The 24,138-nt window shown below is 41.0% G+C and overlaps 1 protein-coding gene across 1 annotated transcript in view; it reads right to left on the reverse strand.

Moving 5' to 3' along the window:
- Nucleotides 1–23,489, reverse strand: part of COL11A1 (collagen type XI alpha 1 chain) — a 300,012-nt gene extending 276,523 nt beyond the window's left edge. Inside the window, exon 1 of the mRNA XM_075322198.1 lies at nucleotides 23,157–23,489. Within this exon, the coding sequence (XP_075178313.1) occupies nucleotides 23,157–23,271 (115 nt within the window). The 5' untranslated portion in view covers nucleotides 23,272–23,489. The remainder of the gene's footprint in view (nucleotides 1–23,156) is intronic.
- Between the last annotated feature and the right edge of the window lie 649 nt (nucleotides 23,490–24,138).

Consider the following 24,138-nt stretch of genomic DNA (forward strand, 5'->3'; position numbering starts at 1 on the left):
AGATGTGTGCTGCCTCGGGAACAATGAACAACAGGACGTTCAATTTTTAGAAAATGAGCGACGTGTCAACGATGAATGAGAAGGTGAGTATTTCTGCTCGTTCATAGCTGTCACATGCTACGATATCACTAACGATGCCCGATGTGCATCACTTACGACGTGACCCCGCCGACATCTCGTTAGATATATCGTAGCGTGTAAAGCCCGCTTTAGTGTAGGGTTTATATAGACCAGAAATAAGTGTTCAATGCCTAGATCCTTCTCTCCAAAAGAATCCTCTATGGTGGGCTGTCATTGATTAGCGTAATCCAAACCATGCCCTGTGAAAGTGCAGCACGGCAATTCTGAAAATAAATAAAAAATAGGCGTTCTATTGAGCACAGCGCAGTTTACACTGAAATTATAACCTGCCATTACTGATCCCTTATACTTGTGCTTATCTTATTTGCCAGAATAAGAAACCTTCTTCCCTCCAGCATCCTTGTCTTTCTCTCTCTCCTTTTCTGTCTCCCTTGTTGCAGAGCTGTCCTCATTGCTGTAAGGAAAGACATTGCAGGTTCCCGCTGGGAAGAATTTGATATGCTGGACAAGCCACAGGAGTTCAAGAAGCAGAATGTATCTCTTTATCCTCTGCCAAAGTCTTTGTACTGTATCAAGTGTGGCACAGTAAAGAGGACTGCATGTACAGAAGATTGTTTTGTCTTTTTCATAGAGTTTTGTAAACTGTCCCAAAACATATAACCAAAGCTATAAACCATGCATGATTCCTACAGCTGAATTCCTCATTAACTTTTTTTGTTATACTACCATAAAAAGTGATTCAGTCTTAAGTTACAGCCAAATGCCTCTTCTGTTAGTACGGAATCTATTGATGTTTTTCCATCATATTACAAAAGAAATGTAAAAGTAAAAGGAAAACAAATATTTTTCAAGGATCAGAGAACAGTTAAAAACTGAGCAGTACTAACTTATCAAAACTGCAATCCCTGGCAAATGAAAAGGTTCAACGTTTTTATCATATTAAAGCACCACTCCAGCATTCTGTTTCTATTTCCCCACTGGAGTGGTGCTTTAAATCTAAGTCCCCTGCCCTGTTTTATACTCACTCTCTAGAATATTAATGTGTTTTCAATGTCGCTCCTGACAGTCTCCAGCACTTTCTGACCAGCTGACTGCTCCAGTGTTTCATGGAGTACTCTGGAGGTCACAACTAAATACAAGTCTATGAGAGCCTCATTGTGGCCTTGGTATGGCTGTCATAAACTTATATTGAGAGCTTGTAATGTGACTTCTAACTTCCGGCCAGTAAGAAGTTACAATCACAAGTTGGTGCCACAGGACTGGAGCAACGTCGAAAAAGGTGAAAATGCTGGAGAGGGAGTATAAGACCTTGGGTAGACTTGGGTTTAAAACTCCAGCCCAGCACTGAAAACAAAAATGCTGGAGTGGTTCTGTAAGCAAACCCCTAAAGGCAACGTCACACGCATCGATATATCGTGCGATCGCACCCGTCCCCATCATTTGTGCGTCACGGGCAATTAGTTGCCCGTGGCGCACAATGTCCTTAACCCCCTATCCCACGTACTTTCCTCCCTAATGACGTCACTGTGGGCGGCGAACATCCTCTTCTTGAAGGGGGAGAGACGTTCAGCGCCACAGCGACGTCACACAGCGGCCAGCCAATAGAAGCGGAGGGGCGGAGGTAAGCGGGACGTAACAGCCCGCCCACCTCCTTCCTTCCGCATTGGCAGTGGCCACAGGTAAGGTGCAGGTCGTCGTTCCCGAGGTGTCACACGTAGCAATGTGTGCTGCCTAGGGATTGATGAGCAACCTGCGTCCTCTACAATCAACGATATTTTAAAAAGCAACGACGTGTCAACGATGGACGATAAGGTGAGTATTTTCCATCGTTAACGGTCGTTCCTTGCTGTCACACGCAACAACGTCGCTAACGATGCCGGATTTGCATCACGGAATCCGTGACCCCGACGATATATTGCTAGATCCATCGTTGCATGTGACGGGGCCTTAACTGTATGATGTAAGAGCTCAAATAGATGTTATAAAGGAGAATTCTCAGCTTTGGCGCTCATTACGGAGGACTTGACATGACATATGATGGGATGTGTTGGTTTCAGGGGTAGTGATTACAGGGTAGTTTGGTAACTTTCTTAAAAGGTGTTGCTTTATAAAAATTTGTGAGTAGAGATGAGCGGCCTCATGGAAATTCGGTTTGGCGGGTTACGATGGACTTTAGATAAAGTTCGGTTTGGGATCCAGACTTGACCTGAACCCCAATGTAAGTCACTGATTGGGCAGTTCAGGTCTCACATACAGCCAGCCATAAACAGATCACTTCTAGGGGACGATGGACGGGGTTTTTCCATTTTTTTTTTTAGTGCACACAAATTCTAGTTACGCTGCTGTTACCCCCAGCGCGAGCTGATTAAACACTGCAAGCAGCTCACACTGGGATGAGCAACGAGCGTACCCGAGCACAGCGATGGTCACGCGAGTGATTTGCATACATAAAGCATCTGAACTCTGTTTTTAAACACCGAACCTCGGATTTGCTCATCTCTATTTGTGAGCAATCCATTTCCAAAATACAGACAGAATTCTCTTATTATTGCCTACAATTAATCTTTTTTTGTTACTACTTGCTCTTATCTCTTATTGGAATCATTCTTACTTCAAACTAGAGCAACTTTAATATTATATGAAGATACCAAAGTTCTGACCACCCAGTAACAAAACAGAAAAAACTGAGTAGGCTGGTCTATCAAGGACGCCATGTCCAACACATAGTCTTGCCTCCATGATATTTATGCCTTTGAGAGCCTTTAACATTATACAATAACAGTCAGAGCTGTAAAATGAAGTATATAAACCACCTACTACCTCTCTCTGATTGACTCTCTATATTTACAATGGATGACGGCTCTTAGGGTATGATTGCTGAGGAGCTGAGCCTGCCCTCTATATGGTGGATATGGCTATGGACAGCTTACATCTATCTGTAATTGCAGCCGTTAATACTAACTTTTTTATCAAATTGTCAGACAGATTGAATGTCCCATAGGTAAACTCATTGTCCCCCCAAACAAAACAATCAGAGAGTGACAATGGACTGTTATTGCTGCCGAGGAAGTGAAAACAAAGTAAAAAAAAACAAGTCTATACACAGCTTCATTGACGGAAAATTAAAAAACAGGTGTGAGAATATGGCAACATAAATTAAAAAAAAAGTATTCTTAACATAAATATATACAGTATATATATATATATATATATATATATATATATATATATATATATATATACATATATATACAGTCAGGGCCAGAAATATTTGGACAGTGACACAAGTTTTGTTATTTTAGCTGTTTACAAAAACATGTTCAGAAATACAATTATATATATAATATGGGCTGAAAGTGCACACTCCCAGCTGCAATAGGAGAGTTTTCACATCCAAATCGGAGAAAGGGTTTAGGAATCATAGCTCTGTAATGCATAGCCTCCTCTTTTTCAAGGGACCAAAAGAAATTGGACAAGGGACTCCAAGGGCTGCAATTAACTCTGAAGGCGTCTCCCTCGTTAACCTGTAATCAATGAAGTAGTTAAAAGGTCTGGGGTTGATTACAGGTGTGTGGTTTTGCATTTGGAAGCTGTTGCTGTGACCAGACAACATGCGGTCTAAGGAACTCTCAATTGAGGTGAAGCAGAACATCCTGAGGCCGAAAAAAAAGAAAAATCCATCAGAGAGATAGCAGACATGCTTGGAGTAGCAAAATCAACAGTGGGGTACATTCTGAGAAAAAAGGAATTGACTGGTGAGCTTGGGAACTCAAAAAGGCCTGGGCGTCCACGGATGAAAACAGTGGTGGATGATCGCCGCATACTTTCTTTGGTGAAGAAGAACCCGTTCACAACATCAACTGAAGTCCAGAACACTCTCAGTGAAGTAGGTGTATCTGTCTCTAAGTCAACAGTAAAGAGAAGACTCCATGAAAGTAAATACAAAGGGTTCACATCTAGATGCAAACCATTCATCAATTCCAAAAATAGACAGGCCAGAGTTACATTTGCTGAAAAACACCTCATGAAGCCAGCTCAGTTCTGGAAAAGTATTCTATGGACAGATGAGACAAAGATCAACCTGTACCAGAATGATGGGAAGAAAAAAGTTTGGAGAAGAAAGGGAACGGCACATGATCCAAGGCACACCACATCCTCTGTAAAACATGGTGGAGGCAACGTGATAGCATGGGCATGCATGGCTTTCAATGGCACTGGGTCACTTGTGTTTATTGATGACATAACAGCAGACAAGAGTAGCCGGATGAATTCTGAAGTGTACCGGGATATACTTTCAGCCCAGATTCAGCCAAATGCCGCAAAGTTGATCGGACGGCGCTTCATAGTACAGATGGACAATGACCCCAAGCATACAGCCAAAGCTACCCAAGAGTTCATGAGTGCAAAAAAGTGGAACATTCTGCAATGGCCAAGTCAATCACCAGATCTTAACCCAATTGAGCATGCGTTTCACTTGCTCAAATCCAGACTTAAGACGGAAAGACCCACAAACAAGCAAGACCTGAAGGCTGCGGCTGTAAAGGCCTAGCAAAGCATTAAGAAGGAGGAAACCCAGCGTTTGGTGATGTCCATGGGTTCCAGACTTAAGGCAGTGATTGCCTCCAAAGGATTTGCAACAAAATATTGAAAATAAAAATATTTTGTTTGGGTTTGGTTTATTTGTCCAATTACTTTTGACCTCCTAAAATGTGGAGTGTTTGTAAAGAAATGTGTACAATTCCTACAATTTCTATCAGATATTTTTGTTCAAACCTTCAAATTAAACGTTACAATCTGCACTTGAATTCTGTTGTAGAGGTTTCATTTCAAATCCAATGTGGTGGCATGCAGAGCCCAACTCGCGAAAATTGTGTCACTGTCCAAATGTTTCTGGACCTAACTGTATATATATATATATATAGATATACTGTACTTTGCATATATATCTATATATATATATATATATATATATATATATATATACATATATATATATATATATATATATTTTATATATATATATTATATATATATATATATATATATATATATATATATATATATGTATTTGGGTTCACCAAAATCACATTGACCTGTAATCTTTATTACACAGCAAGTGCCATGAAAATGAAGCACAAGAAGCATTCAATTAGAAAAAAAGATTCTGTTCCATTTGGTAAATTAAGCGGTGCCATTAAAGAAAAAACAAAAAGAAGTCATCAAATGACGGAGAAATAAGAATAATATTGCTTTTAGAAATCGGAGCTAAAAAAACAAACACAGAACAAACAAAAACTGGCTTCGATGAACAGTTCAACTATCCAGATTGTGATAAGCATCTTATTATTAGAAATATTTCAAATAAACATTTTTTTTAAACATTTCTAGAAATATTTTTATCTAACTCAATTATATCTAGTTTTATAAATATCTCCCAATATGAAGCAGAGATAGACCAGATCCTCTGTTTTATTATTGATTGCTATGCCTGGAGGGGAAATAAGATAGATACTTTCAAGACACAATACCTTGCTCGAACATGCCACATGTCATAATAAATTGTACATGACCGATGGAGAAGATATATGCACATTAATTGGAAGCATAAAAATGCTCCCATGTGTACATCTTATTGCTTATGTTTATCTGTGATTTATATGCCCAGTGAAGAAGTTACTTTCCACAATGTCCACAATAGAAAATACTACAGCAACTATTTCACCAGGAACAGTGGTCTTATTGTCAATGCCTATGAAATCGCACCCCACTGCCAGCTATTGTTTAGCTAGAGGACACTGCTCAGGTGCTTTTATGGTATACAGCAAGTTATAGAAATTACTATTTCTGGAATTTTTTACAAGTAGAAACTCAAAAACTCTTTACAACCAAGTTCACATATTCTGACTGCAGAGGGTTTTGGAGTATGGCTTATATGTTATGCATATTACAAAAAGGCCAAAAAATCCCGCTAGGGCTTATTTTTAAGGGTAGGTCATATTTATGGAGAAACATGGTACTACTTTGGATCATTTAAACAAAACATTTTGTTAAAGAATAGAATGAGTTAAGATCTTCAGACATGCCAAAAAATTTATAAGGGGTGGGATTCCATGTTAGAAACAAAGAGTTGTTGAGGAGACTTGGCTAAGCTGGTTGGATGCTGGGAGTGTCTGTATCTACTATGCCGCTATGTATTCTGCTATTTGTTACTATTTTAAAAACACTTACATTTATGCATAATTCATATGTCATATATGATTGGAGATTTCAGAGAGTTTGAATTTATAAACTTCCTTTAGTCTCACCAGCGCTGATGGAATCCCTGAAACTTCTGAAGTAGCAAAAACTACTTTAAGATTTTTGACATGCATTCATCTGTTGAATACTTTGCTATCCAATTCGTTTGGTATTTTGTTTCCATACCATGTAGTCCAATTTTTTATGTCCTCACTATTGACTCGCTACTATTTTTATAACTCTTCTACTATTTTTGCCTATTGTTTTGCTTTTTGTAATAAAAGTACATTTTTTTACAATTTCCCATAGACAATATGATTGGTGTATATAACATATACTTTTTCCTTGGGTTATCCACTCCATTTTTGTCTGAGGAAGAAGTCTCATGTGTTTGACCCCATCGACTAACATTAGTCCGAGTGCGATCAAATATTTTGTGAGATCGCACTTGGACCAAAGATGCAACAATCAACACCTGCCCATCAACTGTTTAATAAGTTCTGATGTTTGTGTGCGCTGTATCCCTCATTTACATTAGTGGAATCTCTACAAATTTACAGGATGCACAGCTTTAGATGTTTCTGTTGATAACAATTTTATCTGTCAGTAAATTTAAATATTTTCATTTTTATGCAAGCTCTGAAAATCCATGAAGACCTAGCCTCGTACACAAAGGTCATAGGACATGTACTTGTATGAAGTCTAGGCAATTGTCTCCAATTTAAACATATTCCTTGTCTTTGTATTTGCTTTAATGACAGTTTTTCAAATTGTTGTTAGTTTTAAACCAAATAACTTGTCCAAATTGATTTTCTAGACTTTCTAGCACTACTACAACCTACCAACAGCATGCATTGCATATCAGGACCTATTGAGGCAGTCAACTTTTTCTACACTTACATTCAACTTCATATTCTGGACTTGAACAAGGTTCTTGAAGGACTGAAACGTTGGCCATTTCTTTTTCTTTGCGTTACATATGCTGATGTATCAAGAAATTACAATATCTTCAACTGCAATGCCCTGGGTGCAATTATTATTTCCTAATATAAATTGAACCTTGTTTCTACCGCTGAGCACCTATCACTAGCCAAGGGTGACAACCATATTGTCTTCATTGTATATGAGGAGCATGACCTCAAAGATATTCACAACATTCACAATCCTCTGCCTGGAGTTGTGAATGTTTTCTTTCTTTTTATTCTTAAAGACATTAATCTCCTTTTTGCCCTGTGGCCTTCTTGAAATCCAGGTCATAACCTAAATTCTGGAACTGATGGTTAGGTGCACAACTATTCATTTTTCTGCAGTTTTGGACTTTTACGAACAGTCTTTGTCTGTTCTTTTTGCTCTTAAACGTCTTGATAACTGTACAGCCAAGCCCTTCCGAGTAGATGAATAGTTTCCCACTATTCATAAGTGAGCACTACTATGCTCGGATGCTTGGTACTCATAACGAGGAGTCGGATGCTCAGACAGGTTCGACTCATGTACCAAGTATAATGGAAATCAATGGTAAACTCAAGCATTTTTCTCGAAGATCTTCTGGAAAAATGCTCGAGTTTCTCATTGACTTCCATTGAACACGAGTCAAGCCCGTTTGAGCATCCAACTGCTCGTTACGTATGGTAGTGCTCGCTCATCACTATTTCCTACTGTCCATCCTTTTGACTTAAAAAAGCAACAACTTTGCTAGGGAAACTATTTTTTTTTTGTTTTGCTGTTTCCATCCTCTGACTCTTATCTATTTTCCAAATTCTGACTACAAAATTGGATTAAGGTAAGTGAAGCATTTAAGATGTCTAGCAAACAGTGGAAGGAAGAAGTTGCTCATTAGGGATACTGAATGTTTCACAAATGATACATACATACAATTTCCATCTTTATTTTTGGCAAGTGTCCGTGAGTTTTTTCACCAAGTCACTATTTTGTTTCTTGCACATTAACATTTAACACCCTTATGAGTGTCTATCTTCTTTTTTCCTGCCTGGTTATAACAGAGTTGAGGTTCTACCTGGGCTGTTTCCCACTACTTTTTTGCATTCATCTTCATTTTCCAAATTTGCTGGCCTAGATAGTACTATTTATCTTTGTGAAGACCAGGAAGCTGGAATACACAGACATATAGGCCAGGAAATGCTCTTGGAAATTTAGGTGTCTTGAAACAAGGCTTGTTGAAGGGTGGGCTATTGACTTTTAGGGCAGCTGCCCTGAATGGGTAGCACTAGACAAGTAGCTTTTCTTCTCGTGTAGAGCCAATATTTCTATATTTTCACAGGGACAATTGTCTGGCCAATTACTGTCTCTATGCCAGCTTGGTAATATCAAAAGAGATAATGTGTTCTCAAGACCTCTGTGAAAGTTGTTTCACTCAGACAAATTCATGACTCTACACTGTTGGGTGGCAGGAACTCGGGTGTGTTTGTCTTGTAGAGAAGAGTTTGGGTTGGCAACAAGTTCACAACTCTACACTGTTGGGTGGCAGGGACTTGGGTGTCTTTTCCTTGTAGAGAAGAGTTTGGATTGGTAACAAGTTACTACTTTACACTGTTGAACAGCAGGAACTCGGGTGTCTTTTCCGTTGAGAAGTGTTTGGGTTGGCCAAACATCCTAAGCCATGTTGCAAGGCTCATTATATGGTCAGATATGGTAGTTACTCACTACAGAGACAACGTTTCTCCTTCTAAATTGGAGCTAACTTGTATATTTGGGAGTGGGATCTTTAATCCCCTCCTAAAAAAGGCCCAAAAATTCAGGCTCTGGAATCCCGAAAATGGGACTCTACAACCCCATCCTAAATGGAGAAAAGTGCCGAATGTTCAGCCGCTACATCATTCATTGTCTGTGGGAAAGTCGGAAAAAGCCAAGTGTTGAACTTGGCAGTCTCATATTGAATGAAAGGGTGGAGGCCAAGCATAGCCATGTCTGCTCCATTTACAATGGGGCTGCACCTCAGAATCACCTGGCATCCCAGCAGTGGAACACTTAGTGATCAGCAGCTTTTTGGGAATAACCCTTTAACCCAATATATAACATCTGATGCAGATTAGCATGCATCCAATAGTGACTATGTCACTTACAGTACTGCATATTTGCAACTTTTTCCTGTTGAAATATAACTTAAACTTTGTCAAATAAAAATTTAATAAAAGGAAAAAACATATTTCTTATCTGTTACACAGCTGTGTTGGAGGAGTGTTCATAGGGCGGCACGGTGGCTCAGTGGTTAGCACTACAGCCTTGCAGCGCTGGGGTCCTGGGTTCAAATCCCACCAAGGACACTATCTGCAAGGAGTTTGTATGTTCTCCCCGTGTTTGCGTGGGTTTCCTCCGGGTACTCCGGTTTCCTCCCACACTCCAAAGACATACTGATAGGGACTCTAGATTGTGAGCCCCAATGGGGACAGTGTTACCAATGTATGTAAAGCACTGTGGAATTAACAGCGCTATATAAATGAATAAAATTATTATTATTATTATCCATAAAAATTGATTTCCATGGAGGTGGACCATATTGCAAGGAAGCACATCTGGTCAATGTTTCTTTTCATAACATAAGCATGCCACACACATAAGAAAGGTTTCTGCTTCCGTCTGACTACATGTGTAATTTACAACCTGGTCATGAATGCACCATAATGGATACACAATACTGCAACTATGTAATAACATGTAATGAATTGTGACGACTTATACAACAAGCCCATCACATTAACTATTCTTCAAATATTTCCCAGCTACTCCAAGAGGTTTTTCTGTTAAATGACTTTTATGTGAAACCAAACAAACATGTCCAAAAATGACATTTGTGGAGGTTTTGACAGCTGAGCAAATGATCAAGAATTGGTCCCAGCCAAAGAGTGGCTTCAAATAAAATTGAGCAAAGTCCGGGGAATTTAAAAAAAACAAAGAAAAAACAAAAAAAAATGCAATTCACTGTGAATAACAAGTATTCCAATTGCTTTTAAAAAATGTGTAATACTCTGAGGTTTCCTAGGACTGTATCCAACCCCCTTCATATTCTGTAACCCCTTCACTTATGAGAAAACTCTTTCAAGAACCGACAATGACTGAACAAAACAATATTTCACATTGAGGCTTTTCAGAAAAAAATCACTTAAAGGGAATTTCTCAGATTTTTCCACCTAATCTAAGAACCCACTTAATGTAGAGATAAAGACCTTGGTTCCAGTGATGTGCAAATTAGGCTATGTGCGCACGGTGCGTTTTTCGCAGCATTTTTGGGCTCCAAACTGCATAGCTTTGCTTCCCCAGCAAAGTCTATGAGTTTTCATTTTTGCTGTCCGCATACAGCTTTTTTTTTAGGCCTCTCTCACACTCACGTGAAAATCACGCACGTGCCTCGAGACACGTATTTTCCTTGCGTGTTGTGTTTGGTAAGTACGTGTCTCCGGTATGTGCGGGCCACGTGTGTTCTACGTGTGCTATTCGCGATAACACACGGAGGACCGGTAATTTGAATACTCACATGGTCCTTGCTGCTGTCCAGGGTACTGATCTTCGGCTCCAGTTACGCCCACTCCCCGCTTATGTTGTTTCTGGCCGAGCGGAGGAGCGTAGATCAGCGGCCATGACATCACGCCCACCTCCTTAACACGCCCATAATGTGTGGCGGTCGGCAGCAACTGTTTGCAGCGGAAGATTCTGCAGGGCTGGTGGAGGTGAGTATGTGGTTTTTTTATTTTAAAATAATGACACGTGTTTCTCCGGCGCGTGTCACACGGTACCGCATCCATACTACATCCGTGTGGTATGGGTGCGGGCCGTGTGACACCCATGATGCCAGAGGAAACGTGGACATGTCGGCCGTTTTTGAACACGCACAAACGTACAATCCACACGGACACACGTTTCGTGTGGATTTACTTTAATGTGCCTGTTACCATAGGGTAACATTGGCGTACGTGTGTACGTGTCTCCGGTACGTGAGAAAACTGCCAAACACGTACTGGAGGCACATACGTGTGAAAAAGGGCTTAAGCTGCAGTTTTTAGCTTAAGAAAAATGGACATGTCAATTCTTTCCTGCGTTTTTCTGCTACATAGAAGAAATAGTGGTACTGATCATCAACCCCTTATTTATTTGAATATTGGGAGGTTTTACAGTACCCACCCACAGCCACTGTACAATTGATGGAGTTGTGCTGTGCAGCTCCACAACTGAGCAGTCCCAGCTAGTGGCAGCAAAGGAAGCAGCTGATCAATGGCGGTATCGGCTCTTGCACCCTCACCGATCAGACATTGATGACCTATCATAAGGATAAGTCATGAATGTTAAAGTCCTAGACAAATCCCTTATAAGAGTGAAAATTCATTTTACAAAGGACCAGGCTAGAAATGTTGATACACCAAATTATGAGGGCCAAGGCTATGGACACTCCACGGTGATTACATAAACTCATTCATAGTCATGGAGTTGTTAAAGTCAAGATATGCGATCCTAAAAGACACAAGAAAGACTAATGCGCAGAATTAATGTCTTAAAGGAACATCCGCTGTCATAGCTGAAAACGTCATAAATTCCATGCCAATGCTAATAAACTAGGCTGTCTGAAGTAAGGAAGGATTAAGGCTGAAAATGCTATATTAATGAAAGTCCTATGTGACGTTTACTGGGGCTGATAATTGGCTCCATCAACGATCACATTTTCTGCAATTCACAAGCAGATTAAGAATTTACTGAAGTATCTCAATAAATCAACAACCCGTGCATAATGTGAGCTCTCTTTGATGGTTTAACCTCTAATTGATACAAACGTCTCATATAACAGACAACAGGGTGGAATCCAGATCCAACGATCTCCAAACCAGATGCTCTCGGTATTACTTCACCACCCACTATCAAAATAGGCTGCAAGAAATATAATCAATGGGACAAATCAAAGCCAGGCCATGTTCCCACATAGCACTAACGCTGATTTCTTTACACTGTTTTATTTTTGTTCAGTGATTATGATTTCATAAAAACTCATATTCACTATGAATTTAAAGATGCTCTAAGGACTCAATCAGACGTCCATTTTTTCACTGACATGTTCTGCGGTTTTCACCAATAGAACAAGTATCTATTGTATTATACTTTATGGGGCTGTCTACATGGTGAGTATTTTGGCAGCCTATGTGATCTGCAGAAAACCACAGGGATATATCTGTTGTTGATCAGAGTTACAGATCAAAATCCCCCATACAAGTCTACAGATGACATGAGTGTACATTGTAATGAATAGGAGAAGATTTACAATTTATATTTTTACCAGTGAAAATCAATGATGGAACACTAACGGTAAAAGTTCACAAACAGAAGGAAAAAATTAGGTTGGCACTCACCTTAGTTTAAAATCTTCTTTATTTTCTTCAGAACATTAAAAGCTGGGCAGGTGAATGGGAGAATATCTGAATGACAGCCATTTTGCACTAAATTGAGCTTCAACAGGTCCTGAACAGGTCCTGTTGAAGTGCAATCTAGCGCAAAACGACCGTTGTCCAGACATGCTCCCGCGTCCTCCCATTCACCTGCTCAGCCTTTAACATTCTTAAGAAAATAAAAAGAATTTTAAACTAAAGTGAGTGCCACCCTCGTTTTTTACCTCTCCATACATGATTATTAGGGTTGAATCTGGGTTTTGTTCTCTTGGTCTAGTTACACTTCTTTTTTTTTTTAATCGATTACTAATGGTAAAAGCTGAGACATGGATCAAACACTGAGGAAAATCGTATGCAGGACACTGATGACACTAGGAACGTTTTATGCGTACTTGAAGAATCATTGATGGCATTTTTGGTGACATTTTACTCATATAGGCTTCCATAAGGTGCCGTTAATTGTAGAATTACAGTGTTTCTGTACTAAAAAAAAAACCACATTAAAAAAAACTGCTTCAAGTCTGCACCAAAATCATGTTGAAAAAAACAATATGGGCAAAAGGACAAAACACAGCAGATAAAAACATTACACAAAGCACAAACATCAGAACAGATTGCTACTCTGGACACCTGCAGAAAAAACTCTGCGAAAAAAAAATCAGTGTTTCTGCCTGTGGTAAGATGGCCTGAGAGTTATTACACTACTAAGGGTAGGGACACAAGGCCAATTTCTCCACATATGAGAAAAACAGACTGAATATTCTTATCAGAGTCTGATCAGTGTCATCAGTTTTTCTTGTACATGGACAGAAAAAAAAGTTGTTTCTGTCAGTCCATGAAAATCAGACTGCATTCAGATGTCATCCGAGTGCGATCTGATTATTTTCACCGACCAATAGACTTGCATTGCCGATTAGTCCAAAATCGAACATTTCTGTGACCACTCTCAGGAATAAATTAGATGTGCACAGCTCCATAGAATATCATAGATATAAGTGATATCCGTGAAAACCACAGATACAACTAATACAAGAATATTGGTCATGGGCACGAGCCCCAAATATGAGAGACATACTGTATGTGGTCCATAACTGCTGAAAATCAAATTGGTTTATGCATCTTTATGTTTCAGGCAGTGGTTGTGTGTCAGTAATTATACTATACGGCATAATTTTTGCATTTTTTCTTTGTGGCTCAATTAAAGTGGCACAACTACAATCCGATAAAACATCAGATTGCACTCGCACCAGTGCAAAACTATGGGGCAGTGGTAATCTGCGATTGATTTCTCATGCCATGTTGGCATGAGAAATGAATTGCAGCATGCTGCGTTTGCCAGTGAGTCTCGGCTCACGTACACCCATACAAGTGAAACATCACACTGCACTCGCATGTCATCTGATCGCAATGCAATGTATGCAGAGACAGGCTGGGGAGGAAAAGGAGAAAGTGCTCCCTCCCCAGCTCCTCTGCAGCTGTGATCCGAATGAAACAGATCACAGTCGCATGACCCTTGGCTCTCGCTCGCAGCAGAGTGGGAACCAAGGGTCATTAACATATCGCTTCCGATGCTCTCGCATGGGAAGCTAATGTGCAAGTGCCACCGAGCTCTAAGATTGTGTTCACACTAAGGAGTCCTACTCTGGCTGTTAACCTCAGCAGTCCTGTGCTGAGGTGGGCTTTTTGGTATTTTCCTGCGCAGCCAAGGAAAGGGGCTGTTTCAAGCTTAGATGTTATCTCCTATCCATGTGATAGGAGCTATCTTCTTGACCACTGGGGGTGCAACTGTTGGGACCCCAACTGATCCTTCTGAGGACTAGGTATGTGAATGAAGCAATGGTCAATCATGCCAACCGCCACTCCATTCATTCCTAATGGGATCTACCTTGATAGTCATCACTCCAATAAGAATATATGACGTGGCTGTGTGCATGATTCACCATTGCTCCATTCATACTGCAAGATTAAGTGACTGTGAAGGGAAAGACTGCAGCGGCACCAGACAGCGGCAGCTAAAAGCCACAACATGACTAAACTGTGTGAATGCAGCCTACAGATATTGTAACTGCAAGAAAAGCATAGAATTAATTTTTAATTTTCAATTTTAATAACTTATTAGTTTTTACATTCCCAAATCAATATCCATATCAATTGCATTTACTGAGCAATGACCAATAGGAATTGCAACTTCACTGGATTTACAGGAATTCTGATGGGAATTATCCATGCATGTCCTGCAATTCTGCTCCATGAATTCTGTGGGGAAATAATGGCCATCAGTTGGCATTGATCACAGCAAACAAAACACATGTACTTATTATTATTCCAAAAAATGGCTCATCATGGATCATTTTCAGCATAGGTGAAGGTCTCACTGGACACTGGAAAACCAAGACCAATCACAGCATTCTCAATCTATGTCTTTCGTGAATTGGCTAAGTTACGTGTGAACCTCAATCTCCTAAAAAAAACCTTTCATACCTCCCTTGTGTTAACAGCAGCCTGTTTGCTCCTTCACTTGGGAGAGACTTAAGGGTGCTTCACACACAGCGAGCTCACTGCCGAGATCGCTGCTGAGTCACGCTTTTTGTGACGCAGCAGTGACCTCATTAGCGATCTCGCTGTGTGTGACAATGAGCAGCGATCTGGCCCCTGCTGCGAGATCGCTGCTCGTTACACACAGCCCTGGTTCGTTTTCTTCAAAGGCGCTCTCCCACTGTGACACACAGATCGCTGTGTGTGACAGCGAGAGAGCGACGAAATGAAGCGAGCAGAGAGCAGGAGCCGGCGTCTGACAGCTGAGGTAAGCTTGTAACCAAGATAAACATCGGGTAACCAAGGTGGTTACCCGATATTTACCTTAGTTACCAGCCTCTGCAGCTCTCACGCTGCCTGTGCTGCCGGCTCTGGCTCTCTGCACATGTAGCTGCTGTACACATCGGGTTAATTAACCCGATGTGTACAGCAGCTAGGAGAGCAAGGAGCCAGCGCTAAGCAGTGTGCGCGGCTCCCTGCTCTCTGCACATGTAGCTGCATTACACATCGGGTTAATTAACCCGATGTGTACTGTAGCTAGGAGAGCAAGGAGCCAGCGCTTAGTGTGCGCGGCTCCCTGCTCCCTGCACACACAGCTAAGTGGTGTGCGCTGGTAACTAATGTAAACATCGGGTAACCATACCCGATGTTTACCTTAGTTACCAGTCTCCGCAGCTTCCAGACGGCGGCTCCGTGCAAGCGCAGCGTCGCTTACACGTCGCTGCTGGCTGGGGGCTGTTTACTGGTCGCTGGTGAGATCTGCCTGTTTGACAGCTCACCAGCGACCATGTAACGATGCAGCAGCGATCCTGACCAGGTCAGATCGCTGGTCGGATCGCTGCTGCATCGCTAAGTGTGAAGGTACCCTTAGACCACATGTGTTTACTTTATCTCCTCTGTTTCATGGGTCACAAAGCTTACAATTTTAGAGTGGAAGCAGCAAATAACTGGATGGAGCATGTGTCAGAAGGGGAGCATGTGTGAGAAGAGGAGCAAGTGTGAGAAGAGGAACTTGTGAGAAGGGGTACATGTGTAAGAAGGGGTACATGTGTGAGAAGGGGAGCATGTGTGAGAAGAGGAGCATGTGTGAGAATAGAAGCATGTGTGAGAAGAGGAGCATATGTGAGAAGGGGAGCATGTGTGAGAAGGGGAGCATGTGTGAGAAAGGGAGCATGTGTGAGAAGGGGAGCATGTGTGAGAAGGGGAGCATGTGTGAGAAGGGGAGCATGTGTGAGAAGAGGAGCATGTGTGAGAAGAGGAGCATGTGTGAGAAGAAGAGCATGTGTGAGAAGAGGAGCATGTGTGAGAAGAGGAGCATGTGTGAGAAAGGGAGCATGTGTGAGAAGGGGAGCATGTGTATGAAGAGGAGCATGTGTGAGAAGGGGAGCATGTGTGAGAAGGGGAGCATGTGTGAGAAGGGGAGCATGTGTGAGAAGAGGAGCATGTGTGAGAAGAGGAGCATGTGTGAGAAGAGGAGCATGTGTGAGAAGAGGAGCATGTGTGAGAAGGGGAGCATGTGTGAGAAGGGGAGCATGTGTGAGAAGAGGAGCATGTGTATGAAGAGGAGCATGTGTGAGAAAGGGAGCATGTGTGAGAAAGGGAGCATGTGTGAGAAGGGGAGCATGTAAGAGAAGAGGAGCATGTGTGAGAAGGGGAGCATGTGTGAGAAGGGGAGCATGTGTATGAAGAGGAGCATGTGTGAGAAAGGGAGCATGTGTGAGAAAGGGAGCATGTGTGAGAAGGGGAGCATGTAAGAGAAGAGGAGCATGTGTGAGAAGGGGATCATGTGTGAGAAGACGAGCATGTGTGAGAAGAGGAGCATGTGTGAGAAGAGGAGCATGTGTGAGAAGGGGAGCATGTGTGAGAATGGGAGCATGTGTGAGAAGAAGAGCATGTGTGAGAAGGGGAGCATGTGTGAGAAGGGGAGCATGTGTGAGAAGGGGAGCATGTGTGAGAAGGGGAGCATGTGTGAGAAGGGGAGCATGTGTGAGAAGGGGAGCATATGTGAGAAGGGGAGCATGTGTGAGAAGGGGAGCATGTGTTAGAAAGGGAGCATGTGTGAGAAGAGGAGCAAGTGTCAGAAGAGGAGTATATGTGAGAAGGGAAGCATAAAGGGCTGCCATGTAGCTCCCATAACGGTATGTTTCAACTAAAAGAAATTACAAAAGTCAATTCAAGAAATGGCGTTATGCTAAATGCCAAATTTGTACCATCTCTGCCATTTTTTGTTCTGTTTGTCCTACCATTTACCTTTAAGTAGAACATCTCAAGACCTATATCATTAAGGGACAACTTGAATCACACCAATGTTATCAAATCAAAGATCTTGCATCTGTAGGTAAAATACAATTTGTCCACATTATAAAATCAATTAAAATCCTCTACTTTAATAACAGAATAGAGTCGCTAGCTTTTACCCCAGGGATCTGATTTGGCCCTTCTAGCTGTTTTATGGAGGCTGCCAAAGCTTCTCGGGCTCTTTCACGTGACCTCATTTGGATGGGGTTTGGAGTATTACATACAATGTATACAGTCTATCCCTTGATACACTTCCTTTTCTCATTCTACAAGTTATGAGAGTATTAGGTTGACGGACACCATTCTCCCCATCGGCGTGAGTCGTGCCAAAAGAGCAGAATCAATTACTACTAGCTGGACGAAAAGTCCTACAATGAATGAAGGTTTCTTGACTCACACCCGACATGTGCTCCATCTGATGGCTCTATCTTTGGCAATAGCCCATTTGTAGTGTGAAATCAGTCAGGACGAGTGGGAGCTAACGTCGTCCTGGGGGTCTCAGTCGGAGGGCCAGCTGGCCACATGTTAAACACACTGCAAAGTAATCATCTACAACTGTGGAGAAATGTCTGGCCAGGGTTACAAGACAGTAAAATATTTCTCATCACGGTGTAAGGCCCTTAAATCACACAAGCTACTTAAGAAGTGTCTTTTTTCAGTGTAGAAGTAAGACCCTTATAGGACAAATGAGTAATGCTTTATCTCTAGCAGTGAATCAATGGATCTTACAGAGAATTCAGCTCAAAGGGACATTCTAAAAATCCACATAGCACTCATATTTCAGTGTCAGCTACAAGTCAGAGGTGCAAAAAGCCTTAAACACGCCCCTCGGCCATGAAAGGGGAGACAAGCCGAGGAGAAAGCCAGGCCCTGTTCCTGCTGTTTTTTTAAGCAAACCCTGAGTGTCTGCTCCTCCAACCATTTCACCTGCTGATCCCTGGGACTCGACTCAATTCCTGCTTCCAACCTTTCCCCATCCCACTCAAGTTTATTTAATCATTTTGCTTCAGCCTTGCCTGATTCATACCTCCAAACAAAGTGTCAATTGTGCACTCTTTTCTTTCTGGGGACACTTTTAACATTTTTCTGTTATTTATTTATCTATTTTTATGTTACCGCTGAGAATGAAACACTGGCAAAAGTACACAAGTGGATTTAATCTAATAAATATTGTTGGTTATAAATGACTTTGACCAAATGCAGACCTGGTGGAGGAAGGTTGAACTAGATGGACCTAGGTCTTTTTTCAACCTTAGTAACTATGTGACTATGTAATCCACTGTTAAAGCGGTTAGTGTCGTCTTGGAATAATACTCCAAAACTGGACAGATACTATTGAGTGGGAGTTTATATAAACTTTGCCCTTTATACAGATTACAGATCTGGAACACGTAGAGTGATTCAGAAACAATGGCTGCAAAATGCGGAACCTTGTAAGATGTCTAAACAATCACATTCCTGCGTAATAAGACCGCTCATTGTACCGACTTATCCAATAAAGCACCTCATTACATTTCACCTATCGAAAAACGACTTTTTCATACAAGGGGATTCTGTGCACAGCACTACAGACTATGTCGGCACTATACAAACAGCAGATCGATAAAAGGACGAGACCTTTCTCATTTGTCCTTTGTATATAAAAAGAAGCTAATTCTGTATAACACATAAAAATACCAACAGAATTTGCGCTTTATACAGAGCAACAGACTAGAAGAATGAATAGAAAAGTTGAGCTCTGCTACATCTGCATTATACTAATCAAAACAGCATTTTTTACTTTCTTCTTTCTGGCTATGTCTCATTTTAAGTGTTATTAGCTTCTTGTCTCCACATGTCTGGGATCCTAAGGGGCCTTACTATAAGTAACCCTTTATGACATACACATGATAGAATTACACAGCCAGCGGTATGGAAAATCTTGGATGTAGTGTGCTAGATTTGTACAAAGTTGCCATTTATTTTTAGTTACTCTGTCTATATGTGTTTATTTTTTGCTGAGAACAGAATAAAGTTCTAACAATGTTTCCGTGTAGGTTAGAACAACGTTGGATATAAATTTTAGGGCCTGTATCATATGGTTTGGGCCCTATTCGGGTATTAAAGAGTTAACCCGCTTATGGACCAGACTCCAAATCTGATATCAAGTGCAAATAATACTATAAAATGCAGAAAAGTATCGATCCTGATGTAGAGAATAAAAGCAATTTCATTCTTTCCAGTCTCTTTTTTCTTTTGAGACCAATGTACAAGTGGTAGTTTCTTAAGAAACGGTTTTAATGACAGGGAACACGTCTGTACTGTGGGCTCTTTACAATCTTTTCTGTCCTACTAATTCACAACATACAATTATCTGCTCCGCAAACCTAAAAGTAACAAAGGAAATCATGCATTACACTGTCTGTGTCTAGGAAAACCTGATACTCGTAGATGCAACTTTTTGAACATTATTTATAACTTTCCTCCAAATATTTATATTTACTTGTACAAACTAGGTGTGTATTGACCAATCGTTTTTACCTGTACAAACTAGGTGTGTAATAACCAATTGTTATTACCTGTACAAACTAGGTGTGTATTAACTAATCGCATTTACCTGTACAAACTAGATATGTATTGACCAATCGTATTTACCTGTACAAACTAGGTGTGTATTAACCAATCGTATTTACCTGTACAACTAGGTGTATATTAACCAATCGCATTTACCTGTACAAACAGGTGTGTATTAACCAATCGTATTTACCTGTACAACTAGGTGGGTATTAACCAATCGCATTTAACTGTACAAACTAGGTGTGTATTAACCAATCGTATTTACCTGTACAACTAGGTGGGTATTAACCAATCGCATTTACCGGTACAAACTAGTTGTGTATTAACCAATCGTATTTACCTGTACAAACTAGGTGTGTACTAACCAATCGTATTTACCTGTAGAAACTAGGTGTGTATTAACCAATTGTATTTACCTGTACAAACTAGGTGTGTATTGACCAATCGTATTTATCTGTACACTAGGTGTGTATTAACCAATCGTATTTACCTGTACAAACTAGGTGTGTATTGACTAATCGTATTTATCTGTACACTAGGTGTGTATTAACCAATCGTATTTACCTGTACAAACTAGGTGTGTATTGACCAATCGTATTTATCTGTACACTAGGTGTGTATTAACCAATCGCATTTAACTGTACAAACTAGGTGTGTATTAACCAATCGTATTTACCTGTACAACTAGGTGGGTATTAACCAATCGCATTTACCGGTACAAACTAGTTGTGTATTAACCAATCGTATTTACCTGTACAAACTAGGTGTGTACTAACCAATCGTATTTACCTGTAGAAACTAGGTGTGTATTAACCAATTGTATTTACCTGTACAAACTAGGTGTGTATTGACCAATCGTATTTATCTGTACACTAGGTGTGTATTAACCAATCGTATTTACCTATACAAACTAGGTGTGTATTGACCAATCGTATTTATCTGTACACTAGGTGTGTATTAACCAATCGTATTTACCTGTACAAACTAGGTGTGTATTAACCAATGGTATTTACCTGTACAAACTAGGTGTGTATTGACCAATCGTATTTATCTGTACACTAGGTGTGTATTAACCAATCGTATTTACCTGTACAAACTAGGTGTGTATTGACCAATCGTATTTATCTGTACACTAGGCGTACTAAACTAGGTGTATGCAGACCAATCATATCTAGAATATATTGTAACATTCATTTCTCCTACAGTTTACACTTAATTTGATAAAAATGTGTATCGAGAGGTAAACCAATGAGCTAAATCCATTAAATGATACTTTATATATATTGCAAGCTTAACTCCCTGTGAAGAAATACAACTACAGATGTAGCAGTGTTGAAGGTGTTAGATTCACCAGCGCTCTTGTGAACCGCCTCCGATATTGGAGTATGGTGAGTTGTGCCAAATAACAAACTCCAGACTAATACTATACTCATATTGCTGCTCATATTCCTAAATGGCCCAAAGAAGAAAGTCACCAGAAAGTAATTTGGCAGAGCAAATGTATTAATATAGGCTATGGCTGGGGATATTCAGACTGTGAGGAAACAGGGCAGGGACCTTGTCACATTGCTAATCTATCCTGCTCAGAATCATATGAGAGGATTTTATTTCCTTTCTTCAGTATAAAGAATCCTCAGTTCACCTTTGCTGGAGCCTGATGAATGTGAGCGCCCAGAAGAGGGCAGGAGACAGACACTGCTGCACTGTTTCCACAAGCTTTCCATACAAGACAAACATTGCCACAGCTCCCATATAGCACAGTGCACCCATTATATCACCCACTGTGGGGCTCTTGTCACACATTCCACTCGTTATAAAGAATCTCAACACTTAATGCAACATATCCTCCTGCCTATAAATTACATTATACTTTTAGATTTAAAAATGATAACTTTGATCAAGGTAAATAGCAAAATATGGAAGCATTGCCTGATCTACAGCGTGACTTTCACCCCTATCGGACCAGAAACGTTTTTCGAGGCTTCCTGGGCACTTTGCAAATTTTTATGAGATTTTCAAAGTATTCAACTGCAAAGAGATAAAATCTTACAATAAAATAGGGGTTGTACATAGCATCCTATAAACAATTGATTTCTATGCAAATGATGGTGATGGTCTAAGATATATCACACACACACACACACACATACACACACACACTAATTTCTCCAATTGTTTCTCTTTACTTCCCTGCCCTATTCCCTAGAAGTTGCAGAACTTTTATTCCCATCTGTTGTGACTTTATCACATACATTGTATTATCATCCACATTACACTAGAGCTATATGAGTTCTGAGTTGTCTAGAAATCTTACAGTAGGGAGGGCACCATGGGATTTGTAGTTCCACCACACCTGAAGGCTCACAGAATGCATGTCTCCTGCTCAAATACCATTAAACCTAAGGAGAATCATAGTAAACTAAAAAAAAAAAGTTCTGAAACTAATGCATAATGACTAGGAGCTTAGAGGATATTCAGGTACCCAGGGACTATGGGGAGGAGAACACTGAAGGCTCCTCTGAAGGAAGTATTCTTCACATCCAGGAGCAATCTCTTAGCCTGGGTCTGTAATGTGAAGGTGGTGGGGTCTGTGTCTGGTCCCACCCTCTCATAGACGTGTCTGAATGTGACATCCCCTGGGGGGAGGAATTCCTAGCACAGAGGGATCATTGCAGAGAGGAAAAAAAAAATCCACCCTTCTAGCCCTGTCCATAGACACCTAACGGACCACCATCACCTTTATCTCCCACCTCCCAGGACAAGATAAGCATCCTCATAGACTGCCCCTGCTACACAATGAGAAGCTCCTGACTTCTCAGACCTGTCACCTGTGACCCTGAATTACGACCCCCATCCTGCTCTCTGTGCAGAAATGCTGGAGGTGCCCGCATCTTCCCATCAAATGAATGAAGACTACATGGAGCGCTCAGCATCAAGAATCCTCTCCTGAAGTAGACGACCATCCTTATAAGACATAGACCTTTCTGTCCAGGTCTGTTATAATTCCTGGGCTCTGTTGGGGATAAGAAGAGGGGCCCAACTGTCCCCTAGTTTTTTTTCTCTTACCTCCTCTGACCTCTGCAGCTTGGAAAAGGAAAGTCAAAGTGATGAGTATTAAGGAGCTAAGGGATGAATCCCACAATCTCCTTTTCGTTTTCCACCTTGTGTTCCACCTCTCCATCTCCAACTCCAAATACTGGGAGCCCCCCAGATGATAAAGAATCTCAGGATTCAATCTACAGCACCAACTCCTTCCAAAAGTCCAGGAGGTGATCACTATACAGCCATAAGGAGAAGGAAACCCAAAAGTCTGACAGGGGGAGGGGGGCTTGGGGTGGCTTTTCTTCTCCTTTGCCCAGCTGAGATGTGTTCCTCCCCAGTCCCCTGCCTGCAGACTGAAGAAGGTATGAGGGCTTTAATCAAAATGCAAACCTCTCTCTCTCCTCCTAAAGTCCCACCGTCAGAGGGCTGGACTAAGACCCCTCTGCTGGGTCTCCAGGCATTCTCCAGCCTTCCTCTGCTAGCAAATAGTGTTCAGTTTCCAAAAATCAAAGACCCTCCCCAAAGACAGGACTCTCCAGGTTGGTCCAGCCCCATCTCCCACCCTCCCAAAATAGAGGGCTCCAGCTATATCTGTCCAGTGGGCTGAGGATAGCAGGCAGTGCAGAAGAGGGTGACTGCTCTCCCCAGGCTTCAGTCCTGCTTCCAACCTGTGCCTGCACTTGATGATCTAAGATTTAACCCCCAGGATTACTAGTTCTGCAGAGGATACAACTTTCTAAAGCCCTGGCTGATACATGTGCAGCACATGGAGAGGAGGAGATCTGCATCACACATTTATTCTGTGACTTATCCGACATGTATTCCATGTGTTGTAGTAATTCATAGGCAGCTCCAGGGTTCAAACTGTCAGAGATCAGATAAAAGCTGCCAAGATAAAATGATACCTAATTTACAGGATTTGTAAATATTCCTATTTCTTCTTTAAATAGAATAAGGCTGGATGTACATGTGCAGATCTGAGCTAAACACAGGGGAAACGCGTATT

Source organism: Anomaloglossus baeobatrachus, chromosome 8 (genome assembly GCF_048569485.1).
Source record: "Anomaloglossus baeobatrachus isolate aAnoBae1 chromosome 8, aAnoBae1.hap1, whole genome shotgun sequence".
Classification (NCBI taxonomy): Eukaryota; Metazoa; Chordata; class Amphibia; order Anura; family Aromobatidae; genus Anomaloglossus; species Anomaloglossus baeobatrachus.